The sequence below is a fragment of the Pezoporus wallicus genome, unplaced genomic scaffold (assembly GCF_028554395.1).
Source record: "Pezoporus wallicus isolate ANWC-B61680 ecotype Strahan unplaced genomic scaffold, APGP_CSIRO_Pwel_v1 contig_4901, whole genome shotgun sequence".
Lineage (NCBI taxonomy): Eukaryota > Metazoa > Chordata > Aves > Psittaciformes > Psittacidae > Pezoporus > Pezoporus wallicus.
The window spans coordinates 2,771,811-2,793,295 of record NW_026640354.1 but is presented as its reverse complement, the minus strand read 5'-3'; the positions used below and the strand labels follow the sequence as shown (position 1 = coordinate 2,793,295).

Sequence of the window (21,485 nt, the reverse complement as noted above, 5' to 3'; positions counted from 1 at the left end):
TGAGGGGTGGCAGCTATACAAAGTAGGCCACTATGGAGGGTAGATGGGTGTGACTTTGAGTGGAGATCATGAGGGGCAGCCATGAGGGGAGATCATTTTGCCCTTAGTGACATGGTTTAGTGGTGTGCTTGGCAGTCTTTGGGTTATGGTTGGTCTTGATGATTTTAGAGGTCTTTTCCAACCTAGTTGATTCTATCTGTCTCTGATCATATCCCATATGGAATAAGGACAAATTTGCAATACAAATATCCATGAAATTGTGGAGTAAGATCGATGTTATATTCATATGCTTGTCAGTCGAACTGAATTGGAAAGAAAAATCTTTGTCATTGAAAGTTTTAGACTCCTTTTGGAGTTATGTCGTTGACTTATCAGTCCAACTACTGTTTTGCTGACATAAATTAAATCCCTTAGCAAAAGGAGGTGAAAATAAAAAAAAATGTCATATATATCAACACGTGTCATGCATATTTAGGGGAAGAATAATGTCTTTCATAAAAATTGGAGAAAAAGAAAGTTTAAAAAGTGGCCTGAAATTAAAATCTAGTTTATAATCTCTTAAACTATATGATTCACTAATTTTTTATTTATTTTTTTTCCTCCTGCTTTGAAAGTCAGTACCCTAAGTGACTTTTAGAAAACTTTCCTACATAAGGTGTTGTTACACTTTACATACCTGATGCCAAAGGATGGACCTCTGAAGTTAAGTGAGCAATGGAAAAACAGATAGGTTTCAAATGGAAAGACAGAATACATACCAGACCTTTAAATTTTTCAGCTTGTGGGAAAAGAAGCAGAAGCACGAACATTTTTAAAGGGATCAAATGTCTTGATAAGATAGTAACAGTTATTTACCTTCACACCCTCATGGTCTGTTTCTCTAATCCCAAACTCCCTTAGGACTCTCTTAGTATCTCTTGGCATTGTAAGGAAATATTTGGATAGGAAAGGAAGAGTCCTGTTGCTTCAAAGTATGAAGTTGGGAACTGTAATTATATCTGGAGCTTGAGGATTCTGTTAGGAGCAAAAGTATAAGGGGATAGTAGGCATTGCTCAGGATCCAGAAAATTCTGGTAGTATAGTAATTTGAAGTTTTGAATGACATTAACAAGAATAGAGCAATGGCAATATGTGAAAGCACATGAGACAAGCTGAATAATAGTATATAGTTTGCAGCCTTGAAAATACATTGCTAAGTTAAAAGAAGTATCCCAATGTATACAGCTCAGTGACTCTGAAGCTGTTGTTTAAATTTAGATTTTAAGGCTGCTCTGTGGATCAAGTATAGTTCTGTTGTCTTACTCATCAGAGTATTTCCAAGTTTGGTTACTCAGTAGAGATTGTTGATTCAATCTATTGTAATTTGGTTGTACATTGTTGGTTAGTGTGTTGGATTGTTTACTGTATTTCCAGTACTTTAGATAATTTGTATTGTTCTAGGAGATTTTAACCTGATGTGAGATTGAACCAGATTTTCTAATGCAGGCCAGGGGATTGTAAATGCTGAATGAAGTCTTTTCCAAACAGTTATCTTTTAAAGTGAAAAACCTGTTCTCCTCAGAAGATTATGCTAATCTTACAGCATTTTCTATTGCTGCATGAATGTAGCATAGTGTGTGACACATAAATAGTGGTCAACACTTGGCTGCTGCAGAAGCTGCTGGAGTCTTCTGGTTGGGGTTCAGCTGATCTTTGAATTTTTTTCACTGGGAAGAACATTTGTTATCAGCTGCCAGTACATTTTACCTGATTCACCTCTTTCCTGTGATGATGTATAAGCACTGTCTGCTGCTTTTTCTCTCTGAAAACATTTTCAGTGTATGCTATGCTTTTCTCAGGCCTCAGTGAGTCTGCTAGAGCAGGTTAAGTCAGAATTTATCAAGTAAAGCACTAGGGCACAAAGAGCATGTTTTACTTGGAGGTAGCATTCAACAATTTTCCTAATGTTCCTGAATTCCAGAAGGAGTTTTCTTACTGATACTTTCATGCGAGGTTGACAATTCAGTTATTTTGGTACTGAGATGATGGTAGTATCAGTTTGTAGATTATTATGTTGACCCAAACAAATTGACTTAGGGGACAATGGGTGATGGTTTTAAACTTAAAGAGAGATTAGGACTGGATGCGAGTTAAAAATTCTTTACAGTGAGGGTGGTGAAACATTGGCACAGGTTGCCCAGAGTGGTGGTGGGTACACCATCTCTGGCGATATTTAAGGCCAGGCTGGATGTGGCTCTGGGCAGCCCGATTTAGCTCAAGATGTCCCTGCTTATTGCAGGGGAGGCTGGACTAGGTGACCATTGAAGGTCTCTTCTAACCCAAACTGTTCTATGACTTTGTGTTGCATTGTTCCCTTTTCTCACTAAAAATGTTTGACCTCTGATCTTTTCCAAATGACTGAAATCACAGGAAGTGAAAAACTGTTTTGTTTTCCGGTTCTGGTTATACCTGGCACTTCTTTTGAATGAATAAAATGTTCTCCAGCCTGGTAAGGAACATACTTACCACATCACTAAGTAAAGTTATTTTTATTTCACAATGGAGCTCCAGAGCAGAGCAAGCATTGTATTAGACTGGGCCTGGTTTAAAGGGAAACGTCAAATAGAAAACCTGTCACCTTTTGTGCTAGTAATGCTGAGATACACGACACATATAAAATCACATCCCTTGATGAATTTGTAAAGCCATGGTCCTTTTTAAAGCTTTAAAACACAGTTACTGCTTTTTAATTGTTTTCTCTCCTCATCTACTTCAGTTTGTAGGCTGGCGAAGACTCCAGTAAACTACTATCACAAAAAAGTCTGATTAAATATTTGTCAAAAATAGTGTCAACCAGTATGGTAACTTCTCCTTTAAAGTCCTTCCACCAGAGGAAGTACCATTGCCATTCCCTTGCAAACACCCCCTTGCCTCTAGTTTAGTAACTGTTAGCCTCAATTTTGCTGAGTTTACACCCTTCTTGATATTTGTGATATAGTTATTCCAGCAATTTATCTGTTGATCAGCAATCATGTTACAGTTACCTGTCTTTCTAAAAAAAAAAAGTCCATAATTTCTGATATTTCACATGTTGTTATTTTATTAGCCTTGAGCTGTCCCTATACATGTGTTTCCTAACACTTACTTTACATTTCGATATCCATAGAGGAACCATAATATAAGTTTATCTGACCTGTAAAAAGACCAAGCTGTAGTTCTTACAGAGGAGAGAAAGTACCAGCTGAAGACTGTGTGGCATGTTGTCAAACATGTAGTTTCCCCTTGTTCTTTTTATGTGATGTTGACTTCTGTGGTCATCAACTCTGCAGTAGCTGTCAAACTGCATAGTTTGCACTGCAGGAGCACTACTAAAAGCTTTAAACACACCAATTAGGAAAAATGAGGTCCATAGTTTGACAGTGTGTGGCTTTGGTTCAATGTCTTTTGTCTGCAGTTGTCATTTCTATTCAGCAGAGAAACACAGAGATATAAATATATATATATCTTTCCATTTGTTAGTTGCAGATCTTTTTCCCCTTTATCTTCCATACATATACAGCTTAAGAGCTAACTCTTAAACCTATTGCGCCACTGGTGATTTGTTAATATTGATTTTGAACCAGATCCATACGATTTGCATACCTCAAAAATCCCTAAAATGGCTTTTTAGAACATGAACTGATTGTGTTTTATGCAGCCTTTCAGAAGGAGGTGAAAAGTAGAATGTAGTAAATGGAGACAATATTAAAACTATGTTATAAATATGCAGATTGTAAAAAGAAAGTGATTTTTTGGCTTGGATTTTGAATCCATCTGCCTATTACATTTTCTTAAGTTCAAACAGCAAAACTACTTCTGATTTAACTATTACATATTTGGCAAGCTTAATAAAGGACAAATCAAAGCTAAATCAGGGGTATTTACAACAACCACAAATTTAATCCGAAGTGGGTACTTAAATGCTCATATAATTCTAAATGATGTTCCTTCCAGATGGTGAATTAATGTAATTTTAGCAGGAAGTGAAGTTGCACAAATACGCAGTATTTAGAACACTCACTGATTTAATGTTTCTGTACCCACCAAGGCACAGATGTTACTTATCATTTTCGTGCCAGTTATCTCTGTCTTTCCAATTACTGCGTGCTGAGGATGAGAGTTTGCAAGGGCAAAAAGGGGGCTGGGAAGAACTTAAGTTAGTAAAACCTATCTTTGAATCTGTAGAGCTGTCTTTGATTTAAAATGTATCTGCTCTGCTGATGCATGCCTTTAAACCATTGATCAGAGAGAAGGCACAAGACTTGGCTTAAACAAAAATGAGTTCCTGGTATGTTGGTCCAGCATCAGAAAGAAGTTAATTCCTTACTGCAGAATTGTTTGAATTTGCTGGGCATATTTCAAAACCTCTTGCTTTTCCATGTGTTTTGCAGCAAGGAGAAGATAACAAAGATTATGTGTTGGGAGCTGACGAGTTGTCTTGTAGGTGTTTTAGAGGGTAAATTCAGGCTAGATATAAGGAGGATTTTTTTTACAATAAGGACGATGGAACACTGGAACAGTTTTCCCAGAGAGGTGGTAGATGCCCCATCCCTGGAAGCATTCAAGGCCAGGTTAGATGGGGCTTTGAGCAATCTGATCTAGTTGAAGATGTCCCTGCTTATTGCAGAGGGGTTTGACTAGATGACTTAAAGGTCTCCCAACCCAAACTGTTGTGTTATTCTGTGATAGTGAAATTGCTGCGTATGTAACGTGTAAGATTAGGCAGTATTTATTATCTGCTTCTCCAGCTGAAGGAGAACTAAGGAGGGAGGTATAAAGGACTCCATTATTTCTCTAATTGTGTTTTCAAACCCTGGAGAAGGTCAGAGTTTGAACCAGGTTAGACCAGCTCAGCATTGCTACTTGAAACAGAATTCCAATTTTATCAGAGGTTGAGTGAATGTACTAGTACTTTCTCTAGCATTTTGTCTTTGTTGGCCATGCAAGATGCAGACCTACTAGCACTGCAAAGGAACTTTGTATTTCTACATGCTACTTTCTATAATGGGGCACAATCAAGTAGATAGTTTGGCTTTGTATGTTTAATTATGTGTTAAAGACACATGCAGTCTTTGGTAGATGCTTCTCTGTTCACAAAATACTGAAAATAAAGAATTATAAAATAGTAATGCTAACAATGTGGTAATATTTAAAGACTTAGTTGATTAACATACACTAATTCACAGCAATACAGGATTTTGTCCAATGTTTTGCACAGATGACAACAAATAGACATTTTTCTTCTTTGCCCAGGGACTAAAAGGTGATCCTGGTAGTCCTGGTGTGGCTGGTCCTAAAGGAGAAAAGGTACTTTTTCGTCTGTAAAGTTGCATGTATATTTCAGTGTGCATTGTATTATTGAATGCATTCCCTTAACTACATGTGTTAAATACCCACTGCTGCCATTTGTGTAGCAAGGGTTAAGGGTTGAAGAATATGAATAAGACTAACTGTAAATATGGAAGACAAGTATTTTTTTTCCACAGCAAATTTTGAAAGGAATTCAGAGCAGGAGCCTAAATTCAGTGTTCTGAATTGCTCTCCGAGTGCTCTGATTTGCTCCCATGGATTGAACCTGAATGTCTCACAGCGCAAATCATACCGTGGCAGTTTAATTCCGTGAACATTTTAATGCAGTCAGATGTCTTTACATATGTGAGCTGTCACACTGGCTTCATGGCCACCTTGTGCATGTAAGCTGTAACTTGCAACTTAACATATGCAAACATGTTTTGAAGGATTGCTTTCTGTAAGTGTCCAGGGCAGTAAGCTGTGATTCATTTATGCAGAGGCCTGCCACTATTTTTCTCACTTAACCTGTGGTGAACTATGTACTTCTATGACATTACTAAAAAAGAATATTGCTTTATGTATATATTTTCATAATGAGAGCATGTTTGATGATTATAATGAATTTTCTTCTGCAGTGGTGCATAACCTCTAAAATGCCCAGAGGTTAAATATGTGTAGCTATAAAGATTGCTGATTTATTTACTAGTTACTGTTTTAACTAGGGAGATGCAGGACCTCCAGGACCAACTGCCTTGAATGTAAGTACACATGAAACAAAAACAGGAAAAAGAAAATCATTAAGAAATGTTGCTGGTTTTAGCTTATTTGTAATGTAAATACTTTCATTATTAAATATAAGAGACAAGTCCCTCTCTTTAGAATGCCTCTGCATTTTCTTTATAAATTGTGAAGTGGGGAAAAGGGAATTTTGTGAAGAAAAGCAGTATGTTTAAAACATCTTGTTTCCCGCAAATGCTAACACAAATATTGGTTTGGGATTTTTTTTATTCTGTGTATAGATAGTATGGGCTGGTTAAAGTGAAAGATTTCCCTTGGTATTTTTAGGGAAAAACATTTTTCAGTAAAAGCTTTTTTTCATGTTCTGTTGTCAGGTTATTTTAAGTGCTTAGTTATAAGTACAATGTGACACAGTATTATATACATAGAATGCATATGTTCAACTTGACACACAGGACCTATTCTCAGAAAGTTAAGGTAATATATCCAGCAGATAGATGTGGGGCTGCCACAGCTCCTTCTGCTCATGTCCAGCTGGTAGCGAGGCCGAGCATGCCTTCCCAATAGGCACACAAACACACATACAACACATACAGCCAGATCTGGCACATAGGTCAATACAGATGGACACACTCAGTACTCCCACAGGCACAAACAATGCCACCTTGTTATCCCCTCTGGCTGATCATGGTCATGGTCTGGTACTCAGAAATATATATATGTACATAATGTGCATCCCCCTGGTAGGTGAGCTCACACACAGCCTAATCTACACACAGTAGATGCCCCTGCTCCTGGTCTTTCCACACACTGACACAGGTATCTCTAATAATATTTGAGAATAACATATGCTTCAGTATGAAGCATTGTTTATCCAGAAAAAGAGGTTGCAAAATTATTTTCACACAAAATAGAAAATTGTTCAATTTTTCCTTTCAAACACTTGCCAAGTTGTGTCATGGTCTTGATATCTATACAATCTTTATATCTTACATAAAGACCAGATATGTATAGCAAACACACACTAAAAAGGAAAAAGAAATGTGATGTTATAATGATGGAAAATCACTTCCTAGATTCTTATGAAGAACAATATAACAGAAACTTAAGGTGGTTTTTGGTTTCTACAATTCTCAGAGGAAAATAAGCAGACAGGTATATTCCTTTCTTTCTTTATAGAAAAAGTCTGTTTGTCAGACTCAGAAAGTTGCAAGTTTGGTTACTAATTCATTTATTCCCTTTTCTGTAATTTACCTGCAGAAAAGAATATGTGAGGCCAGCCATGGTGATTAGTTGTCTTTTGTCTTTCAAGGAAAGACTTCTTGAGGATGGATCTGTCAATTTCTTTGTGAGGATCTGGTACATGCTAGTGAACCAGCAAAGAAAACTGGCCTCCAGATTAGTTGTATTGTGTCTAGATAGTGCATAGAGATGTTTTTTAATTTTGTTGCAATAATCTGTGCTCCAAGCATGTACAAAGCCTTAACACAAATGTCCCAAAGCTCTCCATGGCAAGTTTTGCTTCATAAAAGTAATACTTCTGTCTGAATCCAAGTAATTTTGTTCATAAACTGAAGTGAGAAGGCCTTCCATTAAGGACAGTCTATTTGGGTAAAAAAATTGAGAATGGTGCAAAAGAGCGTGGCAAAAATGAGCACAAAGACAAAAGCTCCTGAATCCCCAGTCTGTAGTTCCACAGCATGAATAGCTCTTCCCTCCCAGACTCAGTGTTATGAACTACTTCTACACTATTCATGTTACTCATATAATCCTAAATAAACTTCATAAGAACTATCATTCATAGTGTAAATTATCATACATTGTCTTTTCAGTCTCTTCCTTTCCAAGACTGTAACAGCAAGGATCTTTACAATTGCTGAGGGGTGTAACCAGAAACACATACTATAAAAATAAATTCTACTCTAAGGTTTCAGAATTAAGTTGCAATGTTTTATGGTACTTGGTTTTGGATTATGAAATCTAAATATCTGGTATCTTAATATCCCAGAGACAAATCACAGAATCATAAAATGGTTTGGGTTGGACGGCACCTTAAAGATCATCTGGTTACAACCTTGACTGTAGGATTGTTACAGCAATAGATGGTTTGGAGTAGGTCTTTCTTCGGATAGATTCTTACAGGCCTAGAAGGGATCATTGAAATAAAAATAGGATACTTCTGAAGACACAGGAAAAAGAATTAAGGAGGCTTATTTTCTATGTGCTGTAGGACCACAGAATGGTTCTTTTGAGCGTTTCTTATGTAAATGATAGAAAAATTACTACATCCGTTCTGACAGCAGCATCTGGATATATTAGACCTGTTTTCAATGCATTCATTGTCTTCAGTTGCAGTTGTGGACACTTAGCTTTCCTAAGAGTCATGCTCAGAGGTGAGTAGTATAACATCAAAAATCTGAAGCTGCTTTCAAATTGACTGAACTTACTCCTTCTGTACCTTAAGTGATTCACTTTCATAAAATGGACTGTCAAAGAGTTACATTTCTTTGATTATGAAATGCCATGCAAATGTTTTAGCTCAGTTGATTCAGGCACAGCAACATGTCTTTGTGTTGGTACACTGACTGATGGTTGTCTTCATGCTTTTTAAAAGGAAACATTTACATTTTAGGGAAGCAGACACAGGTCTTCAGAGGGATGTTATTAACTGATGTACTGAAACAATTTTTTGTGTAGCTGCTGACTGAGAGACAAGAGTGAGTGTGAATTGGTTTAGCAGTTTGAAGACAGATTACAACACTGCTGAATATATGGCCCAGCAGGAAGGCTTTCTTTCTCCCCCACTGTAAATAGTCATGTGTTTCTGTTGGCAAGAGCTAAAAGATGAATGATGTGAATGGTGGTGGCCTGGGGAAAATCCAGTCCTCAGAGTTGTTTTATTTGTGTGACTTCTGTATGGCCGTGACTCTTACGATATATAATCATGAAAGAAAGATGTTGTATCTCACTGTGAATAAGTAGTAGGTCAGATAATATCAAGGTTCATGCGTCACTGGATGAGAACTTATTGTGTCAGGACTGTTCATGCTGTTATAGCCAAAATCTGACACCAGTGTTTCATTATGAACCCTGTTAAAGCAAAGTTTTGAAATGTTCCATTCATTTGGGACTCATGAATAATGCCATAAATCTGTTCTCCACTTACAGTCATTTTTAGTTTTTCTAATGTGGAAATGATTTTTTTCTATTTATCAAAAGGCAAAATGAATTATTATGCTGGGGGACAAGGAGGGAAGAGGAGTGAAAATGATGACTCACTGTTAGAGCTCAGTCAAAAATGGATTTGGGCAGGAAGGGACAAAATATTGAAAAGGACTTGGTTTTGCTCAAACTGGATGATTGGGCCTGGGTCGTTGACCTTCTGCCCCAGTTCAATTGTGTACTAATGCAGGTGTGAAATGATGGCATTACAGAGCTCTGCTGCCCTGTGCAGGTCTTCCATTGCTATGTATTTTCATAGAAACCATACACCAGTGGCATAAACTCGAGAAGGTCTCCTGTATGTGTGAACTAGAACATCAGCACTGTTGTGCAGGGCCAGAGTGTTCTTTCCACACGCAGACCTGCACCGTGGTCCTGTCCTCAGCATGGAGAACATGAAGGTGGCAAAAGGCTGAGACTGCTTCATTGCACTTATTCCCAAACAGCTGACGATCCTTTGGTCTGTGGAGAGTTGTCTGTAGTTAATCTATGGAAGTGTGTAAAAGTAAGTAGTAGAAACTTTCAGGTTTTCTTTTGTCTGTTATTTGTACCCATCTAAAAGGTGTCTGTGACCCTGCGTATAAAAGTGTTCAGGCATCTCTGACATGTAGGAAATCCTGTGCTGCTCAGAAGAACAGGGAGCACGCTCTGCCCTCCAGTGTGAAAAAATGCAGAAAGAATGAAGTTAATGGTACTTAGAGAAAAAAGACGTATTTTTAAAAGTATTCAACTGACAGATATAGCCATTATACTTTCTGTAAGGAATGAGGGCTACTTGGAGGCAGTATGTGTGGCAGAATTCATATGTACCCAACAGCTGAAAAAACTTACCAGGTGGATGAGCATATGCCAAACTGTGAAACAGGGGAAATAATACCACTGGTTCTTAAGATGCAAAAATAATTTTATGAGTTTGAAATAGAAATTTCATAGCTCAGTGCATTGCTCTGAGAAACAAAAAAAGTAGAGCTGTGAATACTCACGTTTGATATCAGTTAACAGAAAATCTCTGTTGAAATCCTAAAGACTGCACACTTACCAAAACTCATTTGCAGCGATGCCAGAGAATTCAGAGTTTGTGTTTGCCTGACTATACTTTTCTGCAGTGAATAGAGATGGGATTAGAATTGCAGCCCATGTTTTTCTGTACATTTCTTTAAGGCAGGTATGGAAGTCTTGTTTCACCAAGAAACAAGGCAGGTATGGAAGTACAGTTTCATCATTTTGAATGATGAATTAGAGAGAAAAAAGGAACAGCACTGAAGCAGAAAATAAGCTAATCTGTCAAAAGAAATTTATGAAAAAATGTGTATAGGCTTTATGTAAGATTGTAATGAAATTAGTAATTTCAGTAGTACCAAGTATACTTTTGTGATTCATGCAGTATTCATATAAATACATTTTAGTGGCTTGGATCATTAACTTTTACATATATGTTCAAATTTAAGCACTTTTAGTAAAGATGCAAAGTTTTTCTATGTTTTCATAGACTCCATTAACGCTATATAATTCAAGATATATGTATTTATTTTGTCTCTTCAGTTATGGTGGTAGTATTATGGAAGTAGACCAAAGTCATGACTGATTCTCATCCTTTCTATATGCTGTCTTTAATTTCTCTGGTATGTTCTTTCTGAATTGCTCTGTAAGTATTAGAAAGCATTTTAGTAGTTTTCAAGTCTTATAATGCATGCTGGGAATGTAGTTTGAACTTTTCTTCCTAATTATGCCCACTTTATGCAGGGATATGTTTAGTCTTTAGAAGTTTAAGTTCCCTGATAAACATGGTAGCCAGGGACCCTTCAAAGAATAAACAGGAGGGATTATACTGCTTTGTGGTGTGGTTTTGTCAAAATGTGGAATTTAGTGGCAGAAGCTGGGGACTGGTTTCTGCAGCAGCACAGCTGGCTCTGCAGCTTGCCCGCTCTGGTATCCCCAGCTTAAGCCTGTGCGTGCCATGTCAGAAGAGTGACAGGTGAGGGAAGGTAGCACAGCCATCTCTCGTAAAATATATGATAACTATTCCTCTTGACACTCGATATGCTGCTTTTAGTTCCTGAGGAAAACGAGCGTCCGTCCGTCCGTTCCTGTGAACCTATCCCTTTCAGGAGTTATAAAATAGTCATCCAGATGGCACCAAGTGTTTATGCAGAATCTGAGGCTTAAGCTGGTCACAGACAGAAGTCCCCAAGACTTGCTTACTAAACAGATAGTTGGAATGTTGGCTCCCAGGTCTGGTTAAATTGAGCCGAAGGAAGCCGGCGCACAAGTGCGGCTTGGAGGTGGCTGTGGGAGGAAGGGGCAGATTCAGGCCTGGGCAAGCTTCACCATCACTTTTGGCTCTGCCCTCCCTAAACAAACATCAACAACAGATTACACAGATTTCCCCTCAGAGCTTCAGCAGTTATTCATGTAAAGCGAAAATTTATTTGATGCAGTACTTTGTCATAGTGTAATTATCTGGCATTTATACAGAACTCTGAAGTGGAGGGGTTTGGTATCCTGGCATTCTTGCTGTTGTAATGGGCAGAAGTATTTTGGATGATTCTTCCTGAAAGATCATGTGCCAGTTTTTGCTTATCTTGACTTCTGCACACTATTCCTTTCTTGTCCCACAGTGGAAAAATTATGTCATCAGAATAACTTTTATTACTTAAGAAGGTATCACACCCTCCAACATTAGTAAGCATCTCAATATTATCCTCTCTTTCTTTTAATGTAATGATGTAAAGGAGAGCAATTCTAGTTCATTAAAGAAAGTAGAGATAGGCCATTATATTTTCCTTCTAAATATATTCTTTTCTTACACATCCCTCTAAGAAAAACTATAATTTTATCTGCTTGAGTTGTTTTAATGGAGGTGTATTAATTTCATGAAAATACTGGACTGTTCAGTTGTTTTGCATGAGATACAGTGATCTTTCACAATATAACTTGCAAATATTCTCTTCTTTAAAAAATGCTTTTTAAGTATCCTTAAGCAGATCCTATTAAGATTGCTCTTTTAGTAAAATAGATGTTTTAGCAATTTAGTGTTTTTCATCTTCTTGATGCAGTAATACTGATGCAGAAGGCACATATGAAGATTGATGTCTTAGCCTCACAGTAAATTTATTTTTCAAATATTCAGTCTGCTAAATTGGAGTGAATGTGATTTATAGGTCTTTCATTAGAAAAATTATTTGAGAATAGTCCTATATATAATAGACATCAATGTAAAGAATCACTTCAAATTACTTCTTAGATTTTTAAATGATACTTCTTCTGCTTAGAAAAATAATCCCATGTCTCTTAAAAGTACTACATTCATAAAGTGTAAACTTCTGTGAAATTACTTTTCCAGTTTCCCTTTGAAATGATTGTTTCTGAAGCAAAATAGATTTCAAGTTAAGTTTCCAAGAGAGCTACAGAAATCACCAATTCCAAAGCATAATGAGATCAGTGAGGAACATATTTTCTGTTTGCTTCAGTAATAAATTATCATGAAAATGTAGCTGATCATGTTGTCTGGCATGAGATACTTCTGGTAAATGCTGTCTCCTTTCCCACTGAAGTAAATGGCTTGGCAGCAGTTTTGAAAGCAAAATTGTGGCCTATTCCACTTTGCACCCCCAAGCAAAACAGTATGGTTATTATTATGGGGTACAAATCTTTCAGCTTGCCATCTCAATTTACTTCAGTAAGGATGTGAATGAGACCAGGTCATGTTAGAAAATGCTAAAAGTACTGGTATTTGACATAAGTGGTAGTCTAATTTCCCTCACTAACTGGTAATACAAGAAATCATTCATCCAACTGTGACTTTCCTGTGCCATTTTTCCCATGCTAGCAAAATTTTGTAACAGTGAGGCATGTCTGCAGGCTCTGTGGGTTTTTGTGTGCCTGGTGATGGGCAGTCAAGAACAGGAAACCATCGTAGTCATATTTTAAGATCTCTTTCTTCCTCACCCTCCTGTTTGAGCTTCAATGTAGAGCAGCAGGACAGTCGTAGCAAGAGAACTGGCTTGAAGATATCTGGGAAACCAACACTATAGCCATCTTGATTGCAGGAAGGTATTTATATTTTAGTTCCTTTGCTTGCCAAGGATAATAGCCCATTCTTACACAAGAGGAATCCACTTATTTCCCCTCAAAATGGTCCAAACAGGCCAAAGAGGAAAATATGCTCAAAAAAGGATAGAAGGATCACAGTGTCAATCATGACCTGCACAGTAGAACTTGTCTTCCAGTAACATCTCCAGATAAGTAGATGAACTTAAGACCTAATTGACCCACATCTTGAGGCATTCTGTTGGAGTTGATGGGACATCCTTGCATTGGAGCAGCTACAGCAGTATTTGGGTTGCTGGGGAATGTTCTTCATGTCAGTCAGGCTGCAGCTCTTTACCATGATCACACAGTATTATGTGTTATGTCAGGAATTTGGAAATCCATGGTTACTTTTTGTCTCGTTATTGATTTGTGTGATTCTAAGCTGCTGTACTTGTGCATTTTACAGAAGGATCGTTGTATGTGTAATTCATCAGTTTGACAGCTTTTCTTTATTCTTCTGAGAACCGTGCATTGAAGAGCTAGGTCAAGCCCATTCAGTTTAAGTTTTAAGGTTTAAGTGCTGATTTTGTTTCAGTAGAGCTGTACCTTTCTGTTTAAAGATACTGTTTTCAAATTGCTTAGCCAAATCGTGTCTGTTATAGCTGGGTCTTTTTTTTTGCTTTTTGTTTCTGCATACTTAATCTAGTCTTTGTCTCTGCTTGACTCATCTCACTAAACTACATAAAAATTTCTTTTTGTCTAGTAGTATTTATTCCATAAAATCTGAGGTCATGTGTTTCCTGGAATTCAGAATGAGGAAAAAAATGGATGAGAGTACTTTGTGTATACAACACAGAACCCATTTCATCATCACTACCTATGAGTACATAAGGGAGCTGTCTAGCCTTCTGCTTCAAAAACTAAGATCTATGTTTTGAAGCAACTTTCAGAATACCAAAAATATACTTATTTGGCATAGGCTATAAACTTCCGATGGAAGTAATGCAAATAACAACTCTTCCACTTCAGCTGGGATTTTGTTTTGTTTAGTTTTAGTTCACCAAGAGGTCACAATATGTACTTTTCAGTCCCAAACTGTTACATTCATTGCGAAGTTTTATAGGAATTCAGCAGAGGATGTTTCTTTCATCCCTTTAGATAGATTTCACTGTACAGAAGTTTTATTTTTCATTCCTCCTGCAGGTTGTCTTCAGGTTTTTTTTTCAGGATCTCATTTAATGAATGCTGAAGAGGGATAGCATTGCTAAGTCATAACTGCTGCCAAGCTATTGTGGTTTTACAGCCATGTTACTTAATGTGGCCATGTTGTCCTATCACTTTTTAAACTGAAGATCCCACTGAAGTTAGTGTGAACTTTTACCTCAGTTTCAATGTCAGGATGTGGCTCCTTGTACCTAGTAGTCCTCCCTGCCTAGTTACCAATTGTAAGTTGCTCTCCTCCCTTTCCTAGAAGATAAACCTGCTTATCTGGTTCCTTTCTCTTGACAATAATATTATAGAGAGAAGAAAAAGAATAAAAAGTAGGTCTTGGACAAAAATGTTGGCTATTAATTATCATTACTGTACAGTTACATTCTTGTGTAATTCTTGTCCCTTTGGAGCTGTATTGTGCAGATATGTGAGGCTAAGTATTTCCTCCTCCATAAAACAGATGTTATAGGTTTTCATCTCATTCCCCTGCATAAATTTGTCACCGAAAATGAAATATTAACAAAACAAAACTCCACCTCTTCCTGAATTTCCAGAATTTCTCTACAAAGGTGGAATATTGCTAACAGTTGGACAGACAGAATTCTCTGCAAATTCTAAACTACCTCAAGGAAAATGTAGAGGTTTGCAGAGGTTACATTCACATACTGCATTGTGGGTTTGTGCATGTATAAGCTGCACAACTGCAATGTAATTACCTTACCACGATTTATTTGTTGAACAAAACCTTGTCATGCGTATTCCAGTTCCATAAACCTTTGGGGAAATGTGGAAATGGTGCACATCAGTTTTGTACAAGATCCTAAACCTTATCTTGCTTACGCTGTAAACTTAAGTGAAGGAAGAAATAGCTGATATTCCTATATAGGGGTCCTATAAGACAGCTGGAGAGGGGCTTTTACAAGGTCATGTAGTGTCAAGACAAAGGGTAATGGCTTTAAACTGAAAGAGGGTAGATTTAGATGGGATGTTAGGAAGAACTTCTGCACTGTGAGGGTGGTGAGACACTGGCAAAGGCTGCCCAGGGAAGCTGTGGCTGTCCCATTGCTGGCAGTGTTCAAGGCCAGGTTGGACAGGGCTTTGAGCAGCCTGGTCTAGTGGAAGTTGTCCTGGCCTGTGGCAGGGGTTTTGAAACTAGATGAGCTTTAAGGTTTCTTCCAATCCAAACCATTCTACAATTCTATAATTCCAAATACTGTCTGAGATACTCCTCTATCTTCACTTTCAAAAGTAGAGAAATTATAAGAATAGAAAAACTCTTGGACTGACTACTTTTATTTAAGTTGATTAGAATGACATCTGACTTCAAACACCATTCAAGATACAGGAGGTAGCAGCTTTGGCATGACTGCTTACTTTCTTAAGTTTATCTTGGGAATTAGAGATCATAAATAAACTTTTTAGACTGATTTCTGGAAATCCAACACTTCTTAAAAACATGATTCTCAAGGGGCCTCAGTTTACCCTTATTGGATCAATGTAATTGATTCTAAATAAGAAGTTGAGAATTTGACTAAAGACATAACTCAAGCTAAACCAATACCTGAGTCTGAGTAATTTAAATGGTTAAGTATTTAATATTTTAATTTTTCAAACTCTTAAATAAACTAAATATAAGTTCTTTAACTTTTGATATGCTGTAAGAAAATGCTATATTACATTCAAAACTTTTTTTAAAATTGTACAAAGTAGAACTCTGCAGTGCTTTTTCCTGACTACATTGAAACTCATTTCATATTTCTTGTTGCTATAATGAAATTTGATAGCTTCCTCAAAGTAATTAAAAAAAAAAAAATTGTGTTCCAGGGTGACTCATAAAGTAAAAGGGGGGCACTGTTCTAAGTACAGAGCTGTGAGTTTATCTGAAGGCTTTATGATTATATCTGCATTAATCAGATACAAAATTAAAGCCCCAAAGCATCAGAAACTAACTGTGATTCAGTCACAAAAGGCAGATCCTTGCACTGAGTTCAGAAGAAAGGCTGATAAGTCAAGGTTATATTCAAAAAACTCAAAGCTCCTGTGCCTGGTCAGGAGAGAGGGTGAGAGAGAAGTGACTCTGAAGGGTTTGGAAAAGCGGAGCCAGGCACACAGAGGAAGCAGCACAGGGCTGGTTCTTACAGGGCAGCGAGCATAAGGCCTTCTGCTATTTTTAGTCTCCTTTCCCTCCCTTCCCTTCCCCTCCCCCTTCAGTGCCTATATTTGATTTTGAATTGTAGAGTAAGATGTCATTCATTTATATAACTTTTTTTTTCCTTATCATATCCTAACTTAACAAAATAAATCACTTTTCATATAACACTGCAACTAAATATAACTATGCTTAAGTAGTGCTGACTTAACTCTTCTTTTCCAAATGATTCAACCTTTATATGGAGGAATGGGAGTAAAAATTATTGTTTGCACTTTTTCTTGCACCTGAATATAACATTATCCTGAAATAAGTTAGTATGAATAGCCTATTTTTATTATTATTAGAAATAAATTCTTTGTCTTGATATCTGGCTCTTTCACTTAGTCTTACTTTTATAGGATAATGGAGGATGAAAATAACACTGAATGTTATATTTATTTTATGTTTGTATTTTCAGGGTTTGCCAGGACTGGAGGGTCCCCAAGGTCCACCTGGCAAAGAAGGCCAAAGGGTGAGTAAACTTGAACAACTGGTGAGTGTGATAACTGACCTCGATGTGTGACTTCTTTCTAAGTACTAATAAAAAATGGGAAGGTAGCAGCTGAGTATGAAGCATGCTGACAACAAACTGAGCTTTGACATTTGATGTTTCTCTTCAGTTGAAGGAGATTTAACACTTTCAGCCATCTAAAGTGTTTTAATGACTGGCAGCACAGGTGTAGATATTGTCATTTGCGCAATATGTTTCTGCTGCAGTTTTAAGTGAAAAAGCATTAAAATTGCTCAGAAACTTTTGTTTTATTGCGGGGGTATGCCATACCTTACTATAGCTAAAATATATCAAAATATTGATTTCAGGTAGTTATCTAAAATCCTGACAGTAACCAGTACTATTGACCCAAGTGGTTTTGTACATGCCATTTTGCAAGTGTCAGAGAAGAGAGGTATCGTGGAGAGAGATTGTGCCCAAGACATGAAATAAACCTTGATTATTCAGAGTTTTAATATAATCAAGTAACTGACTGACTGGTTTCTCTGTGTTATGTTATGTTTTGTTTTCCCTGACTTATTGAATTTGATCAGTAGAAGGATAATGAGATTTGTAGTATCACAAGAAATAGTTCAGTTTTGGGAGTTTATAAACTAGTCTGCTCCTAAAATATTGGGAAGATTTTCAGACTCAAACATTTCAATATTTTTATGAATTATATTGTGCCCAGTTTGTGGTTTTGAAATTGAGTCTCTCAATAATACTTGGGGTTTTTAGGCATCTTGTTATTTAGTGTCTTGGATCAATGATCTCAAGTGGAAGGATTTATTATTGTTGATCTTAGTCAACTACAGTGAATTATTAAAGGCCAGTTAAATTAGTAACGGTGTAGAACCCAAAGCTATGTTTTATACTGGCTTTTAAGTTCTAAAAATGATACTAAATGTCAGTTAAGTTGAACATGAAAATTTGAAAGCTGATGTTATTTAGGTTTCACAGTAAGGATTAAAAACCCATTCAGAAAAAAATCAATGTAGTAACAAAGAATAAAATATTATGTGGTCAATATTAAAGCATATTTAATAGCATAGTACATGTCATTAAGGATTTTATAATTACTGTGACTCTTACTGTTACACAATAAATGTTCAGGGTACTGAAAAGCTATGAATATCCAGTTTAAGCATATATTAAGAGTGTTTTTCTGTGGAGTAATCCGCAGAAGCACAGAGTTTATTAGTTCTCCTTTAGGAACAGTTGTAAATATGGCTGTGTTTTAAGAGGCATCATTCTTTGAACATCTGAATTTTTGAGGCAAAGATACAGAGTTAACACACTATTGTAGCTGATAAATCTGGAAATTTTTTTTCTTCCATTTTTTTAGTGGCAATTAGGGATTGATACATTCATCATGGACATTTCCTATTCACACATAAAAGTGAACTACTGTCTCACTCCATATCTATAAAAACAGCAGCAATGATTGTTTTATAATCTTGGCCATGCACACAGTTGCCTTGAGCCAAACAATGGGAACAGCAGACTGTAAAGCTACTGCATCTGTCTTTATCTTTCTACCCGTGAGATGCTCAAAACAATATTCTTTATACTGGCTACTCCCACCAAAGCATTAATAACATAGTTATCTTAATTCAGCTCCCATGTGTATTTCATTTCCAATACATTTAATTACACAATAGTATACTGTTTGTAAGAAGATCTCTGCTCTATTTAATGACAAACAGGACGGTGCACATGTAATGGCTATTAAATATTCTATTTTATTTAATTATAGATGTCATGTTCCTCTGTTCTACTTCCAGCAGATCCTCCAAATTTTTCACAATATTATGAAGTTATTGGTTTTGTCATGGACTGTCTTTTGAAGATTAAAGCATAATATTGAGTGTGTAACTAACTGATGACTTTTCTTCAATCTATTGTTCAGACCTAAAAGTGATCTTCTGTCCATTTTGCAAGCTGCAACTATAACATATTAGGAAACAAACAAACCCAAACAAAGCTACTCCAAACCATTTGAAAGTATCTATTCAAGTTGGATGCCACATTTCAAGAACATGCATGGTTTTAAAACTTTCCATTTGCATTGTATTTGTTATATAAAATTTTAATTACCACTCACTTGGGGAACATTTTTAAGTGTTCAATTCCTTTGAAAATTAGGCTTAAGTTAATAAGGAGTTGAGAGGAGAATCAGTAACTGTGTGAGGTAGAGACCTCTCAGCACACATCAAAGCAAGATATAAGGAACTGAGGAAAATTAACAGTGTTAATGTTGATATTGTCAGAAACTCAAAGAAGGCTAATGTTAGAGTTCACAGGAATAATGTGATTCAGAAATTACATAGCAAAAATACATATAATGTTATGGAATAGGGCAAGTAGAATTATATATCATTGCATAATTATAATAAAGTTAAATGGGACTGTAGATTTTTACTTCAAAGTTATGCTAACCTTAAAGTACTTACTGGCATGTATGTGAAATTGTCTTGCAAGCACAAATTTACAATGTCATGGAATTAGATGATGACTCTGGGTTATTTGTTTCAAGAGTAAAGGGGGAATAATTTTTTGTTGTCCAATAAATGCACTGTGGACAGTTACGTGGCAAAAGAAATGGTAGCTACATGATAATCTGGCCATATCAAGACACCACACAGCAAACTGATCCTTCAACCTACCTGAAGACGTATATAGCACTCACTTAAAGGTTGTCTAAGTTATGTCATTATCTTGAGTGAAATTAGTTTGAGCAGGTACTGCCCTTATAGTTCTCCTTTTGACATGGTAACCACTTCCACTCGTGTTTGCCAATGTTGCGTTTTCCTTTGGGTGCAAGAAGTCCTCAAATCTTTGCTGCTCTTCTAAAAGGACAGTGTTTCTCCTTGGTCTACCACTAGTGATTTTGTATAATTTTTTAGATTTAGTTAAATGGTATGTAAGAGCCTTTGGTTTTAGTTCCGATCACTGGGAGAAGTAGGCCAGTAGGAACAGCTACTCATTCTGTTTTCTGCATTCCTGAATGAGAAATGTTAGCCCATTCTGTGGGCGCTATGTTCATATGGAATTTTTCAGTGTCCCTCTTTCTGGCTTCAGGCATTCAAAACAGCATGTTACAGCAACTTGATACCATTACACCAATGTTCAGAATGACATCAGGAGCTTCAGAACATAATTAGTTAGAAAAGTCCCTGGCCAAATATTCCAGACCAACAGAAAATAGGAAGATTGGGTGCTCACCTAGCATTGCATGGGATTTAAACCACAGTAGACAGCTACACCATTTTCCTGGCTTCCTGCATTATGTAGGACTTCGTTATTTTTCTCAGTAGTCCTGCATTTAAATATATCTTTCACAGAAGTACAGTTTCCACCTGAAAGACATCAACAACTGAGACTTCACAAGTCTCCTTGATTTCTTCCTTCCAGTGTTGTCAATCCCACATTTCAAAATGTGCTTTTTACTTTACAATTGCACATGTATCTTAAGCCTCCAACAACTGTTTGTTTGTTGGATTTCTTTTTTTTAATGTCTGCTTTACATTAAAGAGATATTTAAAGTTTTTTCTCTCTATAATCAAATCACAATTCCATCTGTTTTTGAGATGATTCAACTGAGTTTCTTCAGCTCTCCATGTCAAGAATTTTCTAAAGTCTTCAAATAATTTTGCCATGTTGTTATACTATCTTAAAAAAAATTCCTACTACTTAGTATTATAGACTGCACAGATTTTTCCAGACTCTGCCTTTACTGTGCAGCAAAGTGAAATTTATATTTCCAAAATATAATTTCAAAGATTTTAAAAATTAATGCTTAATTTCACTTAGATATTTTCGTAGCAGGGATTTTACCTGAACTTGATGCATTTTTTTATTAATACTATTTTTTCTGAAAATTATTTTTAATATAATAGTTTAGTGAATTCAAAAAATTCTCTTCATGTGAAGCATCAAAGCAACTTTGTTGGACAGCAATACTGTGAAATCTAGAAACAATCATTTTTTGTTTTCAGTTGGCCTATAGAAGAGCCAGGCCCAGCATGCAGCTAGCATAGAGAGCAGTTTGTGTAGCAGTTTCTGCTTCTCTGAGGTTATCTTGATATCTTCTTGAGCTGCTGGGAACTTTTTTCTGCAATTTGGGCACTTCTGGGAAACCTGAGGAAACTGAGAATGCCTGCAGCTCCCAGGTAAGGCTAAAGTAAAGGTAGCTGTGGCAACTTCTGATCAACTCCATCAGCTGTCCTTGATCAACAGATATCTGCAGCCTTTTTTCTAGCTGACGCCTGTTTAGGGAGGGTTGAGCCC

General features: G+C 36.6%; 1 protein-coding gene across 3 annotated transcripts in view; it reads left to right on the top strand.

The window, feature by feature from the left end:
- COL19A1 (collagen type XIX alpha 1 chain) overlaps nt 1–21,485 on the top strand; it is a 178,115-nt gene that overhangs the window by 86,681 nt on the left and 69,949 nt on the right. For all 3 annotated transcript variants that reach the window (XM_057418814.1, XM_057418813.1, XM_057418812.1), the window contains 3 exons: nt 5,272–5,325; nt 6,033–6,068; nt 17,124–17,177. In XM_057418814.1, coding sequence (XP_057274797.1) covers nt 5,272–5,325; nt 6,033–6,068; nt 17,124–17,177 — 144 coding nt within the window. The remainder of the gene's footprint in view (nt 1–5,271; nt 5,326–6,032; nt 6,069–17,123; nt 17,178–21,485) is intronic.